The 16,421-nt window shown below is 36.9% G+C and overlaps 1 protein-coding gene across 1 annotated transcript in view; it reads left to right on the plus strand.

The window, feature by feature from the left end:
* The window catches only part of NET1 (neuroepithelial cell transforming 1), a 37,756-nt gene that overhangs the window by 7,931 nt on the left and 13,404 nt on the right, over positions 1-16,421 (plus strand). Inside the window, exons 2-3 of the mRNA XM_019738261.3 lie at positions 82-148; positions 4,823-4,882. Of these exons, the coding sequence (XP_019593820.2) occupies positions 82-148; positions 4,823-4,882 (127 nt within the window). The remainder of the gene's footprint in view (positions 1-81; positions 149-4,822; positions 4,883-16,421) is intronic.

Here is a 16,421-nt window from a genome sequence, read left to right on the forward strand (position 1 = left end):
AACTATGAGAAGGATAGCTTTTTATCTGTCTAGTGCTTTACTAAAGTTACTCTATTTATTGTTTTTATTTTCTATTAACAGATACTCCCTTCGGAGAGATAGCTCCTTCACATTTTTAACACCTGGCCCACATTGGGACTTCACTTTGGTGAGTATATGCCTGGGTGTTTTTATTTCAAGACATTAGGTAGAATTAACTCCTGGGTTGTCTTTCAGTCTGGTGTACAGCTCATTTGTCTGTACTTCTGAATATCTTGAGATACAGAGTTCTTGACATCTTTGGCAGCCTAATTCTTTCCTGCAAACAAACTGAAAGAAATTTTTATTTCAATTAAATATAAAATGTATTTTGAAAAGTATTAGATATATTCACCTTTAACTCTATGTAATCCTTTCTCTTATTCTTAATGGTGTTAAAATTAAGAGAATATATTATGAAAGGTGAAGTTGTTTTACTGTACATACTCTAACAGCTTTTTTCTTGGTTGAAAAATCTAAAAGTATATATGATGAATGAATTGTTTTTTGTTATTAATCATTTTAGTATAGAGGGACTACTTCATTATTTTTAGAATGAGACTTTATAGAGGCATCTAACTTTGTGCAAAGTGACACCAGAAAATTGATTCTTTTGTAATTAAAAACTGATTATTTCATAGTACTCATATTAATGAAGTATGTACAAATAGAGCATGATTCTTACGCTTTTCTTATTTGGGGAAATAGCAAAGATCTGTTTCTAGTTTGCCAAACTTCATTTGTGCGCATGTGTTGCTGATGGGTTCAGCAATGCTTATTTAATTTGTATTCTGTTCTTTGTCTTTAATTTATATTTCTGTTGGGGACTCCTGTTCGAGATTCTTGTACTCTTATACTGATTACATGCATTAATTCGTGAGTAAAGCATTTATAGAGAGTCTTCTGATTTTAATACAATTTTACATTTTCCTTTGAAACTTTTTCATCTTGGTCCCTTTCCCTTACTAGCTGACGAGCCTAAACTTAAACAGAAGAAGTTTAGAAGTGTCTCCAAACTTGATTTTGCAAGCCTATCAGCAAAACTGTTTTGACCCCGATACATGTACCCCGATACAATTTTTATGTGTGTACCACCATTATTAGCTAGTATCTTAAAGCACAGTACTCACTGAGAGTGAGGTTAATGATAGTGGACGTAAATATATATTTCAAATAGCCATGATAATTTCACAGTTTGGGACTGTTTCTTACTGGATCTAATTAGATCGCCATTGTCTTTAACCTTATCATGTGAGTGATGATGAGCTCGTCATCTGTATATTAAATATTAGTAAAACTTTTAAGGATTAAGAAATACATAAAAATAAAAATTCTGATATTTTCCTCGTGTACTCCAGAGAAGATATCCTGCATATCCTCTGGGAAGGGTGCCTCCCACTTGTGAAAACACTTTTGTAGAGGTTTCCCGTGACAAAACATATCTCATGGTTCATGTATTAAAACTTTTGGAATGCAGTTGAGTTCTAAGAAGATTTACAATTTTTAAATACATAGTTTAAGAGAACAAAAATTAAGCATCTAACTCAAGAGTTTAGACAAAGAACAATAAAGTAAACCAAAGAAAATAGAAGGAAACATAAGAGTGGAAAAAAATAAAATCAACACCCAATCATGATAAAATTCTTGGCAAACCAAGAACAGAATAGAAAACTTCCGTAATCTGAGACCTACCACAAACAACATACATAATGATAAAATGGTTTAAACATTCCTTTCAAATTTAGGAAAAAGGCTGCTGTCACCGTGTCTGTTCAGCATTGTATTAGTGCTCCTCACCAGTACAGTAAGACCGGAGAACAAGTCGTATACAAACTAGAAAGGAAAGGACAGTGTGAGGACATTACTTAGAGAAAATGTGTAGAAAAATTGTCTATATAGAGCATCCAAGAGAATATTAATAGTAGCTGTTAGAACTAATAATAAGAGTTCAAGAAAGGTTATTGGCTATAAAAGGTATAAAAAGAAATCAATAGAATGTATATATACTAGCAATAAAAAGTTGTAATTTTTTTTTTTTTTTAAAGATTTTATTGGGGAAGGGGAACAGGACTTTATTGGGGAACAGTGTGTACTTCTGGGCCTTTTTTCCAAGTCAAGTTGTTGTCCTTTCAATCTTAGTTGTGGAGGGCTCAGCTCAGCTCCAGGACCAGTTGCCATTTTCTAGTTGCAGGGGGCACAGCCCACCATCCCTTGCGGGATTCGAGGAGTTGAACTGGCAACCTTGTGGTTGAGAGCCCACTGGCCCATGTGGGAATCGAACCGGCAGTCTTCGGAGTTAGGAGCATGGAGCTCTAACCGCCTGAGCCACCAGGCTGACCCAAAAAGTTATAATTTTTAAAGATGCTTTTTTTTTTTTTAAAGGAGGGCACAGCTCACAGTGGCCCATGCGGGGTTTGAACCAGCATCTCTGGTGCTATCAGCACCACACTCTAACCAACTGAGCTAACCTGCCATCCCTAAAGATGCTTTTACTGAAATAAAAACAATTTTGAAATCTAGGAATAAATCTACGCAAATATCTGTGAGACTTTAATGGGAAATACTGGAAAGCATCAATAAAAGAACACCTAATTAAGTGGAGACATACCATACTCATGCAAGGAAAGACTCAATAGCATAAAAATGTCAATTCTCCCAAAATTAATGCATAAATTCAGTGTAGTTCTGATAGAAATCCCACTGGATTATAATAGATCTCATTCTACAATTCAAGTGGAAAAGTAGAAGGTCCAAAACAGCAAAAGTGGTATACAAGTTGGGGAGCATATGACTTATTTATTCACTGTTAAGACGTATTGCAAAGGTGCGATAATTACACAGCTTAATGTGGGTGCAGGTATGCGTAAGTAGACTGATGGAACAAAACAGAGACCCCAGAAACTGACCACATATATATGAGAACATACTGTACCATAAGCATTATGAAGGAATGGTGTCGGGTGGGCTGACATGTGCTATGTTACCTCACAACACATACATACAAAATAAATTCTAAGTGGATATGGGGGTGGTAGATGAGGGTACAGGGGATCAAATGTATGGATGGTAGGAGAACTGACGCTGGGTGGTAAACACACAATGTGATACATAGATGATGTATTACAGAATTGTACACCAGAAATCTGTGTAGCTTTACTAACATTGTCACCTCAATAAACTTGAATTATAAATAAATAAATTCTAGGTGGATTAAACATATAAATAGGAAAATCAAAATTAAAATATTTAAAAGAAAATACAGTAGAATGTTTAAAATCTTAAATTTCTTACTACATAGGCCCACACATACAATTTTATATAAATGCATAAATATGATCATGTAGCTCATGTGTATACTTTCTCCCCTCAGTACAGTCTTTTTGCCTGACAGTTTCCTCCTCCGTTCTCTTCCCCATATAAGTCCTTACACCCCCCCAACCTTCAGTCTAACCCATGTCAACACCACCATATGTTTCCCTCTATATTTTGCTCATATAGTTACTTATGAATATATACTCAGCCTCACAGATAAGATACACATATGCAGAATTTTTGCTTAGTCTGCTTTTCAAAGTTAGGATCTTATTATACTTTTCTGTATCTTCTGGGTATGACCTTAAGATCAATAAAGATTTCTTGAGTTCTGTCACCTCATTTTTTATTTTCTTTTCACTCTGATTTATATTGTTCTTTTATGTCTTATATCATTTTCTTAATGTCTTACCTAAACTTGAAATAGTATGTTATAGTTTTTCTCTGCTTCTTTGAATGTTTCATCCCCTGTAGGAATGTTATTCTGCCCCTTATTCTGTCTTGTTTTTTTTTTTTTTAGAGTTATTTTGTGTAAGATTTGACTTGGAGAATTTTCTGTTCATTTTAATGTGAATTTAGTTTTTCTGAACTTTTCACAAGGAGGCTTGGTTCAGATAGCTTTTCTAACTTCATAGAGCTCCTCTTTTGTTGTTTTCATAGTGGCTTGCTTCTGAGACTAACTGGTTCCATATGTTTTCCCCACTTCTGTCTGGATTTTATCTTTTCTTTATTGTTCCTGTCTTGCATGATTTTGATTCTGCTCCCACTAGTTTCGCCTCAAGGTGGGGCCAGGTCCTAGAAGAGAGCTCTGGCTGGTCAGTTTTGAGAGTTCACAAGAGCTAAGATGTATCACAAATATCTGAAAAGATATTTTGGGATGTGGGAGAATGAAATGCCACTTAAAGATTCTTCTTCAATATTGATTAAGGACCAGAAATTAAAGCTGTGTACACAGTTTTGCCTCTACTGGTGCCATTAGGACTGAGTGAAGGCAATGAATGACTGAAGGTATTCCAGGACGAGTATATTCATCTTCCAGCTGATAAATCTCACTGCAGGCAACAAATCTTAATTACTTTAGGCCACAAGAAAAGGATATTTTTTCTAGTGAAGACACCTCCCTCGCATAGAATAAATAATATGTATTCCTTTTTAAACAAAACTTGTTGCCTTTATATATAAAACATATTTACTTTTTCTCTAACGAGTACAGACAGCCCTTGACTTACAATAAGTGTTCTGTTCTGAAAAACTTTACATAAGTAAATTTTTAATAGGGTGGAATCACTTCACAGAGAGATGATTTAGAGGGAGACCTATTTAGACAGTATATTTGGTAGAGATAATTTATGAGCATCCCTCACAAAAGTATTCTTATAAATAGAGCCAAAGGCTCCACTTTTTAAAGTGATTTTTGAGGTCATATGGAGTGTTTGCTTAGTGGAGTAACATTTATTCCTTCTATATAAGGATGACTTTTTTTTTCTTACAGAAAAGAAAACGAAGAGCAAAAGATGATGATGTTGTAAGTCTCAGCAGCCTTGATCTGAAGGTAAGCCTTAACCGCTCTGTCAAAAAAAAGCATTTACAAATATGCAGATAGCATTTATTTCTGTGCTAGAAGAAGAAAGAATGCTGATACTTTTTTTTTTTCATTTTGAAGTATAAAACTGAATGATATTGGCTCTTACCGCCTCTTTTTTCCATTCTACTTCTTTGTTAAGAAGGGGGAGGAAACCTTCCTCAGAACAATGTTAGGCTATAACTGGTGATCACAAACTCAAAAGTCTGAGGAGACCAGGCCTATAATATGTGCAAAGAAAGGAGGATCGATAGGGGCTGTGGTGAAAAGGAGAACGCATACCCCTGCTGAAAAAGGCAGCTGGTACTGTGCTGTAGCCCATTGCTGCATGTAGCACTGTTGAAATCTGGATTTTATGTGAAATCTCCTGAATTTTAAATGTCAGATCAAATTTTTTTCTATAAAAAACCATGCAAGCTGAGCAACTCATCTACAACTCAGATGTGTGTGACCTATGAAAAACTGAAACTCAGTACACACTTAAAAATAATTTTGTCCTTCAGTGTAAAACTTGGTATCTTCGGAATTACATATTCCATTTTCTGTCATTGGACAAATTTTATGGACCACCTTGGTTCTGTAAAAAAATTTTAAAAAGGAACCTTTTTAAAATGATTGTTATAAAAAAGTTATACATTTTTAGAGATTAAAAAAATAGTTTGACATTGTGTTTAATGATGGCAGATGCTTTTACTTCTTAAAGACAAGATATTTTCTAAAAATTAAATTTTTATAGGTCTGCCCCATTAACATTTTAGCGAATCCAACAAGCCAGATTTTGTTGTGTGTGTGCGTGTGTGTGCATGGGCGCGTGCACGCGCACATAGGTTTTATAGAAGAGTTGTAAGTGTTAGGTCTTTTGCAAGACAGTTTTAGTTACATTTTTTAAATATTCAAAGAAAGCAAAAGTATGAAGTGGCAACCCTGAGTGTTTTTAGGTATGCTTCAAAACAAATCATTACGGAAATAAGACAGTGTTTGTAGTTTGCCTCAATAAAATCAGGGTTAAATCTAATTAAAGACAATCCTTGTCTTCACCCCAGTTTCAGCAGTTACAAATATGCAATCAGATAGGTCTAGTCTCATCTCTCCACTTACCTCCGCTCCCTTGGATTATTTTGAAGCAAGTCCTATTGTGTCATTTCACCTCTATCATCAGATTCAGTTGTTCACTTTCCTGCGTTGTCTTACACATTTTTTATTTCATTTTGTCTGTTTAAATTGGAATTCATATAAGGTCCATACATTGTGTTTCATTATATCTCTTTAAGTATCTTAATCTACAAGTTTCCTCTCTGTTTTCTTACAATTTTGTTGTTGTTGAAGAAACCATGTCTTTGTTCCTGCAGAGCTTTCCCCAGCCTGAATATTTAGGATTGCATCCCTATGTTCCTCTATTCCCTGTATTTCTGATAAATTGGTGGTTAGCTCTAGAGATTGCTTTGGGCTGTGTACTTCCTTAAGGGGATATATAACATCTTTCTGTGATGTTTTAAAAATTAATCATCATTGCCTAGATCAGTTTATTCGCTGGAGGTTGCAAAGTTGGGAGATTGTGCTTTTATCAGCCCTGTGTTTATTATCTGGGATAGTTCTATAAAGAGCAAACACCCCTCACCGACCATTTGGTTACTCTGAGGTTCTGATTTATAATAAAGGTGGGACAAGTGCTTGATTCCTTTCCTTTATCAGTTTTCAAAAATAATGCGTTTTATTCATTAACATTCTCTAAAAGTGATTAATGATTTTTTTTCTTCATAATATTATGAAATCATGGATTTGAACACATTTGTTGTGTTTTGATCCATTTTGGTCATTACTCTATGATCCAATTACCCCTTCTTTGCCCGCTGGACTCTGCTTGAGGATGGCTTCTGTGTCCTTCACCGACCCCCAGTTTTATTAAGATATAATTGACAAATAATTATGTATAAATTTAAGGTGTATAGTGTTTTGATTTCCTATGTCCTTTTGATGTGACGGGAATATTTTGAGGGGGGTTAATGGCAATGTGTCTTTTACTGTAATAAATTTTTTAAAATTTAAACATTCACTGTATTTTGTGATCACACCTCATACCTTTTTTTTTTTTTTTTTCCTTTGCTCCACACTTGGAATCAGTCATTTCTAAAAGTCTTAATTTCCTTAGGAAGTGGTAGAGGCTAAAATCTGGGCATTGTGAACTACTTGCTATTAGATTGATCATTGTCTCTAGGCCTTTTTAATGGACAAAGGTAAGAAATACAATTTTTTAAGGTAAAATAAATTATGAGTTTATATTGATACTTCAAATTCAAGGCTAATGGGTTTTTAACTTAATCTCATCAACCTTACCATCTGTATCTCTTTCAACTGCACCAAAAATCTGGGTTCTGGGGGACACTTGACATAATTACTCACTTGATTTACCCAAAGTTCAAGAACAACAGTCTACATGACTACAAATGATACGATTACTGAAAACATTTTATATTATTTATATTCTGCCGTTTTTTACACATACACTATAGTAAGGATATACAAAGGATGTACAAGGATATACTCTGGTTTTTTTGTTTGTTTGTTTTTTGTTTTTAATATTATTGGGAAATATTGAGGAAAAGTGTGTTTCTCCAGGGCCCATCAGCTCCAAGTCCAGTCACCGTTTTCAGTCTTTAGTTGCAGGGGGCAGAGCCCACCATCCCATGAGGGAATTGAACCGGCAGCCTTGTTGTTGAGAGCTTGCGCTCTAACCAACTGAGCCATCCGGCTGCCCCACCAGCAGCTGGTTGTCTTCAGTCTAGTTGTGGAGGGTGCAGCTCACTGGCCCATGTGGGAATCGAACCTGTTGTTCAGAGCTCACGCTCTAACCAACTGAGCCATCGGGCCGCCCCAAGATATACTCTTTTTAAATTATTGAACTAGTTCTTTTCTATGTATCATTAGGTCAACAATTCACTTGTTTCTTTTTATTTTCAACTTTATTTTTCAATTTTTAAGAATTACTACTTTTTTAAGTTTCATTTTTCTTATAATTACGTAACAAAATTATACAATTTCGAAGTCAGTTCTTTAATATTCTTGTTTCTATCCTGGCTCTTCTACCTTACTCCTTTCTTCCATAGAGAATCTTTTTTTTTAAATGGTGTATGCTCCCCTTTAAAAAATATAAGCAATTGCAGGTATATTTGTAGATCCCTCTTTCTTGAATAAACAATAGCATGCTCTCTTTCATTATGTGTCCTCTTTTATTCTCTCCTTTTTTGTTTTACTTGCGTGCTTTTCTTTTGATTTATCTTTCAATATTTAGGAAGGTTCATGTTTTAATTCTATTGGTTATCTTTATATAACACCTTTAGTGTCCTCTTTGGTAGTTGTGAATTGGCTCATTCCTATCAGCATTATTTTAATTAACTAGCACCTCTTCTTCCCTGATTTAAGCAATATCTCTTTATTCTAAATTAATACATTTAAAGTAATAGGTACTTTTCATATACACTCACCATTCTCCATTTTTAAAAATAGTTCTGCTGCATCTAAAGGGCCAGAGCATTTAGCCATTACAAACTATGCTGTGTACTCTGATAACCATCACTAAGTCTTAGTTCTACAAGTAAATACATATTTCATGCTCAGCACCAGTCCTTATCTCACTACCTTCCTAGGTTTTTGGTTTACTGAGGTTCATTCTCTAGTACAGGGGCCAGCAAACTGTGGCCCATGAGTCTTGGCTGCTTTTAAAAACACTACAATGGCAGAAGTTGAGTAGTTGTGACAAAGACCACATGACCTGCAAAGACTGAAATATTTACTATTTGGCCTTTTACAGAAAAAGTTTACTGACTTCTATTCTAGAGTTGAGTGAATTCAGAGGAAATGTTCATGGGAACCATATTCCCTGAGTTAGTGAATGTTCCTATCAGTTTGTTTGCAGTCTTTCTACTTGAAGGTTAGTTTGGATGGATGTGAGATCCATGGCTCACATTTTCTTGCCTTGAATATGTTAAATATTTTACTGCATTGTTTTCTGCCATCAAGTCCACTCTGAAAAAGTTATAAGTGAGTAGTTTCGAGTAATTTTTTAGGAACATTTTCTTCTTGAATTATAGTTTTTGGTATTTTTTTCTATTTTGTCTTCCCTCTCTGTCCTTTATACTTAGCTTGGATTTTTAAAAAATCTTTTATATTTATCACTTTCTCTCAAAACATTTTTTAAAATCTCTTTATACCTTTTTACTTATCTTCCTTTTTGTCTCTTTTTTCTCTTAATGCATTAGTCATTTGTTTCATTCTGAAATAATTTTTCTTTGATTTTTAATTTTTTCCTTAGTTCTATAGGTTTATTTCACATTTTCTTTTCTCCACTCACCTAATTTCAGAGTTTTTATGTTCTTTCATAGCTTGTGTAATTTTCATAATTAATTTTATGCTATAGAGATACTCTACTCCACATTTTCTGTTTTCTTTATAATAGTTTTAAATGGGACTCATGATTCTTTTCTGTTGCTCATTTTTTTTTTTTAACAAATCTATATAGTTTTATTAAAACAAAAACTGACAGTGTGGTATGAAGTTTACATTTAAACAGAGTTTTCACAGAAGCCAAACACATGCCTAAAAAGATTTTACAATGGAGTTCTAGATACAGGTCTAGATGATGTCAAGAACTGATGGATTTCATAATTCAAGACAGTATTTTGGGTATTAGTTACTTCTTAGGATTAAAAAAGTTTTGTGTTTTAAAGTGAACCACTGCCCCAGTATGAAAGTTGAGTCTTCTCCTGAGACCAGGTCTTTTGAAAAAATCCAACTCTTGAAGTGATTCGATAAAGTTGTGCTGTCAGTGACTGAACCCTGCCACCAATGGTTTCATAGTTCAAGGTTCAAAAAACATAGAAGTTCCAAGAGCATGGGCCCTTCCCTTTACTCTCACACCTCCCCCCTCCTCTTCCCCTCCCTAAATCAGCCAGTGGCTTGGATGGACAAGCTAATATTTATAACTTAACAATTGGAAAAGGGACTTCTTGTCAATTTTAATAATAAGCACCTCTAAGACAGAATGATCTGCCTTTGTATACGCTCCAATAAAAGACTTTCCCTCCTTAACCAGTTTCCATCCCAGCTTTGGTAGTCTTTTGTTGGGAACAGCATTAAGCTCAGGCAGGGAACACTGTGGCTTATAAGTTACAGGCATTCACAGCTTCTAAACAGTCTCTCACAGTCCTCATTTAGATTGCCAATGACATTTTGTGAAAAGATAAAATATTTTGGACACAGAACCAAATCATTAGTTGTTGGTTCTTTCCATTGTTTCATTTCCCCGATCAGGCCCAATTTTAACAAAAACGATACTACCTATCTCCCTTCCTTCCCACCCCATCCCTCCCACACCCAAATAATACACCAGTAATAGCCAAAAACTACACACATGCTACGCTGTAAAAATGCAGAGTTAACACTATTGGGAAGAAGGCTGTGGATTGTGGAGATGCTCTTTGAAGATCTGCAGTACCTTCTTGCTCTCCCATACACCCATTCTGCAAGTTTTGTCCTTCATAGAAGGCCCTTTGCTTCTCTCAGCGAAGTGCAGAACAGGCTGCCTTGAAACACTTATCCTCCTTCCCCTCCACTGGGATGAGTGTGCAAACTATACAGCATGGAGCGGCTTTAAAGCACTTAGGCTGCTGTAGGGCACAGAAACTATACTGGCTCTTCAAAGGACATCTTCTCAAGCCACCTCTATGGTGTTGCTCATTTTTTAAGTGCAGTAAGTTTTCCTGTATTTTCACGTGAGAGAAGTGGGCCAAGAGAGCCTATTTTCAGCTTCATCAGTTCCCTCTTCTATTGTTTTCACAAAGTGATTTTAAAAAATGCAGGCTCATGCTTTCTGAGATCTTTCTTTTCTGCTCCCTCTCTCTTTGATCTGGACTTTTTCTTATCTTTGCTGCTATTGTCCTATCATGCTCAATTTGGATCCTACTCCTAGCAGTTTTTCGCAGAGCAGTGTTAATTTCACTGCTATGGCCCAGATTGCTTTAGCACCTATAAACCCCTTGCATGTCAGTGTTCTTGCCCTCAGCCTAAGAATTTGATCCTTAGAGTCTTTCCCAGGTTAGACTACTGTTCTCAGACTAGCATGCCATTGTGGGGGTTCCCCTACTCTCAGGACCATCAGAGAAGCCCACTGGCCTTCCCGTTGCTTCTTTGTGCACAGACTTGATATCGTGTGGGTCTCACAGCTGTCTGGTTCGTCACTGAACATTTCTCCTCACGTTGTTGTAGATTGGGTTTTCTGTTTTGCTATTCTAGTTGCTCTCTCTGCTTTTTTCTTCCCCTTAAAGAGTAAAGACCTGTCAAAGATGTACACATAATTAATGTATTAATGAGTGAACTAACCGAATGATAAAGCTGGTCAAAGGACTATAGGAAGTAGGCTTTCCAGGGCCGGTAGCACACCAGGAGCTGCTGTCCACACAGCGAGTGGTGTCCTGCCATGGAAAGCAGAGCCTCGCTTCAGTACGTGGAGATCTGCGTTGCAGTCCTCCCCTGGCCTTGCCAGAGACATCACCCAGTATCCCTATCTGCCATGGATGCCGCAAGCCTGATCAGAATGCTGGGGCAGCTCGCACCACAGCCTGGACCTGCTACAGAGCCTTCTCCCCTGGGTCCCACTCAGAACTGCCAGCATTTCAGAGTACCCCATTAATGGGTCAGCAGAACCTCCAAATGCAGTACACGTTCCCTCCACCAGGTAGAGCCCTACCTAGTTAGTGCCATGCCTCTTCCTACCCGGGGATGCAAAGTGCAACATCAGGCCATTGGACCTATTGAAGCTTCTCTAATGTTGCAGTGCCTGAATTTTAATGGCATGCATTTGACTTCCTAGGGTATCCACAATACTTGCCATTTCCTGTTTACCAGGTCCTGTTAGTATGATGTCATCAGTTTATTAGACTAACGTGTTCTTCTGTGGATATAGAGGTCCTTGTGGATACTCTGTTATAACAGAAAAGTTAACAGCCTTGGGACATAGAATACAGACTGCTGTCCTTGCCACGTAAAAGTGCTTTTGATCCTCCTTACTAATGGGAGTTGAAAAGAATACATGGGCCAGATCAATAGCCATATACCAAATGCTAGAGGATGTGTTGATCTGTTCCAGTAAAGCTTCTACATCTTGCACAGTAGCTGAGATTAAGTTTACCCTAGTCCACTGTTAGCCATCACATTTCCCCTCATAGCAGGAGGCACCCAGATTAACTGAATGGAGCTACAGTGGAGACTACCACTCCTGCCTGCCGTAACTTCGATGGCTATTTCTGCATTTTCTCCTGGGGTGCACTTTTCCTTCTATTTATTATCTTGGTCCAGGTGGAGCGGGTGAAATTTCAGGGGCTCCCACTTGCCCTTCCCTGCAATAATGACTGAGAACATTATGAAGGTACCGGCTGCTTTTTCAAGGCTTTTAAAGCAATTAACAAAAGCCAGCCAGCTCAACAATCCTTAACAATTACTATTGCCCCTCTGTTGTTCACTTGCCACCACTGCTACCTGACTTCGCCTCTGCATCTGGACGCAACCCACATCTGTAGTCCTTCTCACCATTTTACCCATGAGTGACCCATCCAGCATCCCATCCTGTGTGTGTATTCTCTAGGGCCAGTCTCGGTGTCGGTGTCTTAGCCAAGGTTCCCTCCAGAAATCAGAGCCTGAGTTTATGTAAGTATAACTAAGCTGGTCACCACTGTGGGCAACCGAGGCTTGATCTTGCTGGGACCTACTGAAGAGCCGTGTAAAATACCCTGCAGAGTTGCCTTCTCAAGGGACTGAAAGGGGAGCTTTTATTCACCAGCTCCTGTGCTCCATTTTCAACAGTTGCCTTGGGGGGGTGTTAATCCCTCACACTACCAGGCTACACATGTAAATGCCACACTCGGACCCCGAGAAGCCCAGGGTGGAAAGCAAGCACACACAGTACAGCTGAGGCAAGGTGCTGCCGTGGAGCTGGTTGCTGTGGCAATGACCAAAGCAAAAAGTGGGCTGAGATAATAGGCTGGAACAAGACGCAGCATTGTTCATCTACAGGTTTTGGCCTTAGCTGAGTTTCAGGGGAAAATCCTACTCATGTAACATCCTGTTACATGAACATAAGTGATCTTACGTTCTACTGGAAATTATTTGTTATCCTGTGTACTTGAGATTAAGTCACACCTAACAGCACCAATACCCCATTTTATATGCCTTTGTGTTATCATTGCCAAAAGAGCCATGGTTTTGATAATACCAAACTTCTGAGCCTGTCAACTATTCTGTTTATAGTATTTCTAGTAGTATTTAATTGATCGAAATTGATCTTGTCCCAAACCAAATTTTTGGTAAAGCTTGGAGACACTCAAATTTTTAACCCAAATAAGTTTTAAAAATTCAGATCCACATGTAACTTCATTATCAGCTTCTTACATACTCGTCCAAATGCAATTGCCTTTTTTGTTGTTCCTTAAACTCATTACTAGATAGTTTAGAATTCTGGTTTCTCTGAAGTTCTATTTTGTTAATACTTCAGTGTTTTTTTTTAGTAAAATTTGAAATTCTTTTTTTAACTAACCTATTTTTAGTGAGATACATAATAATTATTTATAATCTTGAACTCTAGAGTTTTAAAGTGCAACATAGTTTTCTTATATTTAGATAAAGCCCTTGAAATGTTTCTTGTGAACTGTGGAATCCTTTTATACCATCTATGATTTTTAATTATATGTTTAACATAGTAATATAAAACATGAGAGCTACACGAGGGCTGAAAATACAAAGTACTGTCATGCATATTTCTCTACAGAGTAAAAGATTGTTTATGTATTCCTCTGTATAAGATCCTTACATTAATACCGTGTTGAAAAAAGCAGGTTGTCAATTGCATTTCACAGTATCCCATGTAGAGGGCAGCAGAGAGCTTGGATTTAGTTTTCTCTTTACCCATAATGGCTTTCCTAGCCTCATTTCTAATTACTTGGGGTTTTTTTGTTCCAGACAAAAGTGAATAAAAAATAATATCTAGACTAAAAAAAGTAAAGGTTATTCTTCAGCTCTAATTTATTTCTAAATTCCATACTTCTAATTTCACATTAAAGGGAGAAAAAAAGGTAAGTATAGCCTAAGACTCCTTTTTCTATAGAGAAGGGAAATAATCCTATCTTTCTCTTTGCCTTATTCATATTTTAGGAAAGAAAATATTGAAGCCCCCATAAAAGCAGAAGAACAGGCACTATAACTAGAGCTGGTCTTTGGGAACCAGCAATTTTACCAAAAACTTGATATCTTTTGCAAAGCTGCATTGTTATTTTTAGATAACTCAGTTAAGTTTATAAATTCTAGGTTTTCTATACATAGAGAAGACACTTAACAAATCTTCAATTATGTCATTTATAGAAAGTCTTATAAATAGTTGCTATTAATAATATCATTAAACCATCAATTGGAATAGAATTTCTTCTAAAACGTAAACAACTGGAACTATTTCATTATCTTTTTATGTACCTGCCTTGATATCGAAAGGCTAGAAGGCAAGAAATCTCTCAGTGTCATTGATTAACCGTGCAACTCTGAACAAGTTTCTTAAATTTCTGAGTCTAGTTTCCTCCATCTGTAAAATGGAGGTAATAATACATACTTCATAAAGTTGGTTATAAGATAATATGCATAAAGCTCCTAGCATAGAGTAAGGACTAAAATTTCCCTTTCGTTTTTCACTGCTGTCCTTCAATTTCCACCTACACAAAAACTGAGGAGGCCACAAACCGAAACATTCCCAATGGAACTAAGATTTCAGGATTGGTGAGCTGTGGTTTTGTGCTGTGACTATCCCCATTGGACCCTATTTGGCTCCTGTAGGCTTTTTATTTTTACATATAAAGACTTCTATCTTTACCTTGTGGGTCGTCAGCTAAAGGCGGAAATGAAAGATCTTCCTTCCCCTCATTATCTTGGCCTTATCTATATCAGAACTGACACAGTTTGGAGAAAGACCTCAGGTAAGAGAACCATGAGAATTCCCTAGAAGCTTCTTTCCTCTCCCTGTGCATAGATCCTTTATTCCCTTATGAAACTAAGTGGCCATAAAGTATTGGCCTTACTTGCACCAATTTTTAACTGATGAAACTAACTGAACCAGACTACTGGGGTCTAGCCTGTCCTCTTACTATCTCTGATGGGCTTAGGCAGATCAATGTTCTTACCTATAAAATTAGGGAACTGGGTTCCATGATTGCTAAGGTGATTCCACCTTCATGCTGTGTAGAACTGTCTTCTACAAGCAGTCACTCTTAAGGCCAACTGCATCATATACACACTGCCGAGGTGTGACTGGGTAATAATACAGGCTAGATGATGAAATGTACCCAATCACCATTAGGTCTCAATGCAGAAAGACAAATAATTAACATCATCTTGAATACAAAACCCATTGGTGTTTACAGAAGGGCAGCGTTGGCCCTTCCTCAAGAAGTAACACTGTCCTGCAAACCTTAGTAAATTTTTTTTTTATAGATTGTTTGTCATTATAAATAGTCAGTGCCCACTATTGATTTGTTCTCACTCTTCAACCTCTGTAATAGGTCCTCATTAAACTTGTAATCACTAAGATTCTTTCCTTACCCTTCTTAACCTTTGCTGTAATTAACACCTTTTCTCCCCTTGGCATCTTAGTTTGTCTCCTTCTGAGTGTTCCTTTTCAAAGTTCTTTTTCCCTTAGCATTTCCCTAAAGTTAGATCCTCAGACCCTTGTTCTTTTTTTGTCCAGATTTTCTTTCCCAGGCATCTCACTCCCAAAGTTGCGACTCCCTGTCTGACTCCCCAGTTTAAACGTTCTCTCTGGTCTCTTCCAAGTCCTTGTCCAGCATTTCCAAGTACTAGCTCGGTATTTTCATTTACATGTTTTTCCACCACCTTGGACTCAGTATTTCTAAAGTGAAACTCAGAATTTTCTTTCAAAGCTTATTCCTCCTTATTTATTTGCATTAACAGTTACCCCTCCTAACTTTAAAATCATAGGCATCTTTGAGTTCTTGCATATGTTTTCTCTTGCATATTTCCTTTTCCTATCTTACACAGAGTTCTTGATACCTGATTGTGGTTTTTGCATGTGGTTTCTAGTCCTCTTTCAAACCATCTTAAACACCATCTTACAACATCACTTTTGCAGATGACCAGTATATCTGTGTCTTGCATCTGCTCAGATAAAACCCTGTGCAACCCTGTCTTTACCCACAGCTCATGAACTCACTACCTCATGTTCCTTTGAGAAAATCTTGCACTTTTCCCTTGCTTAGACCAATGAAAAACATAACATGGCCTTCAAGGCACCACTAAAGTAACATCGTAAAGCCTTGCTCGTCTCAGCTTGGAAGACTACCAGAACTGGCTTCTCCTTCTGAACTCCCATAGTACTTGCTTTGTTTAAATATATACCGTTGGGATAAAAATCCTACCTTTTAAAACAGAATACAGTACTTTCTGTTAAAGAAGAAAGTGTGCT

The sequence above is a fragment of the Rhinolophus sinicus genome, chromosome 1, assembly GCF_057876585.1.
Source record: "Rhinolophus sinicus isolate RSI-liver-muscle chromosome 1, RSI-T2T, whole genome shotgun sequence".
Lineage (NCBI taxonomy): Eukaryota > Metazoa > Chordata > Mammalia > Chiroptera > Rhinolophidae > Rhinolophus > Rhinolophus sinicus.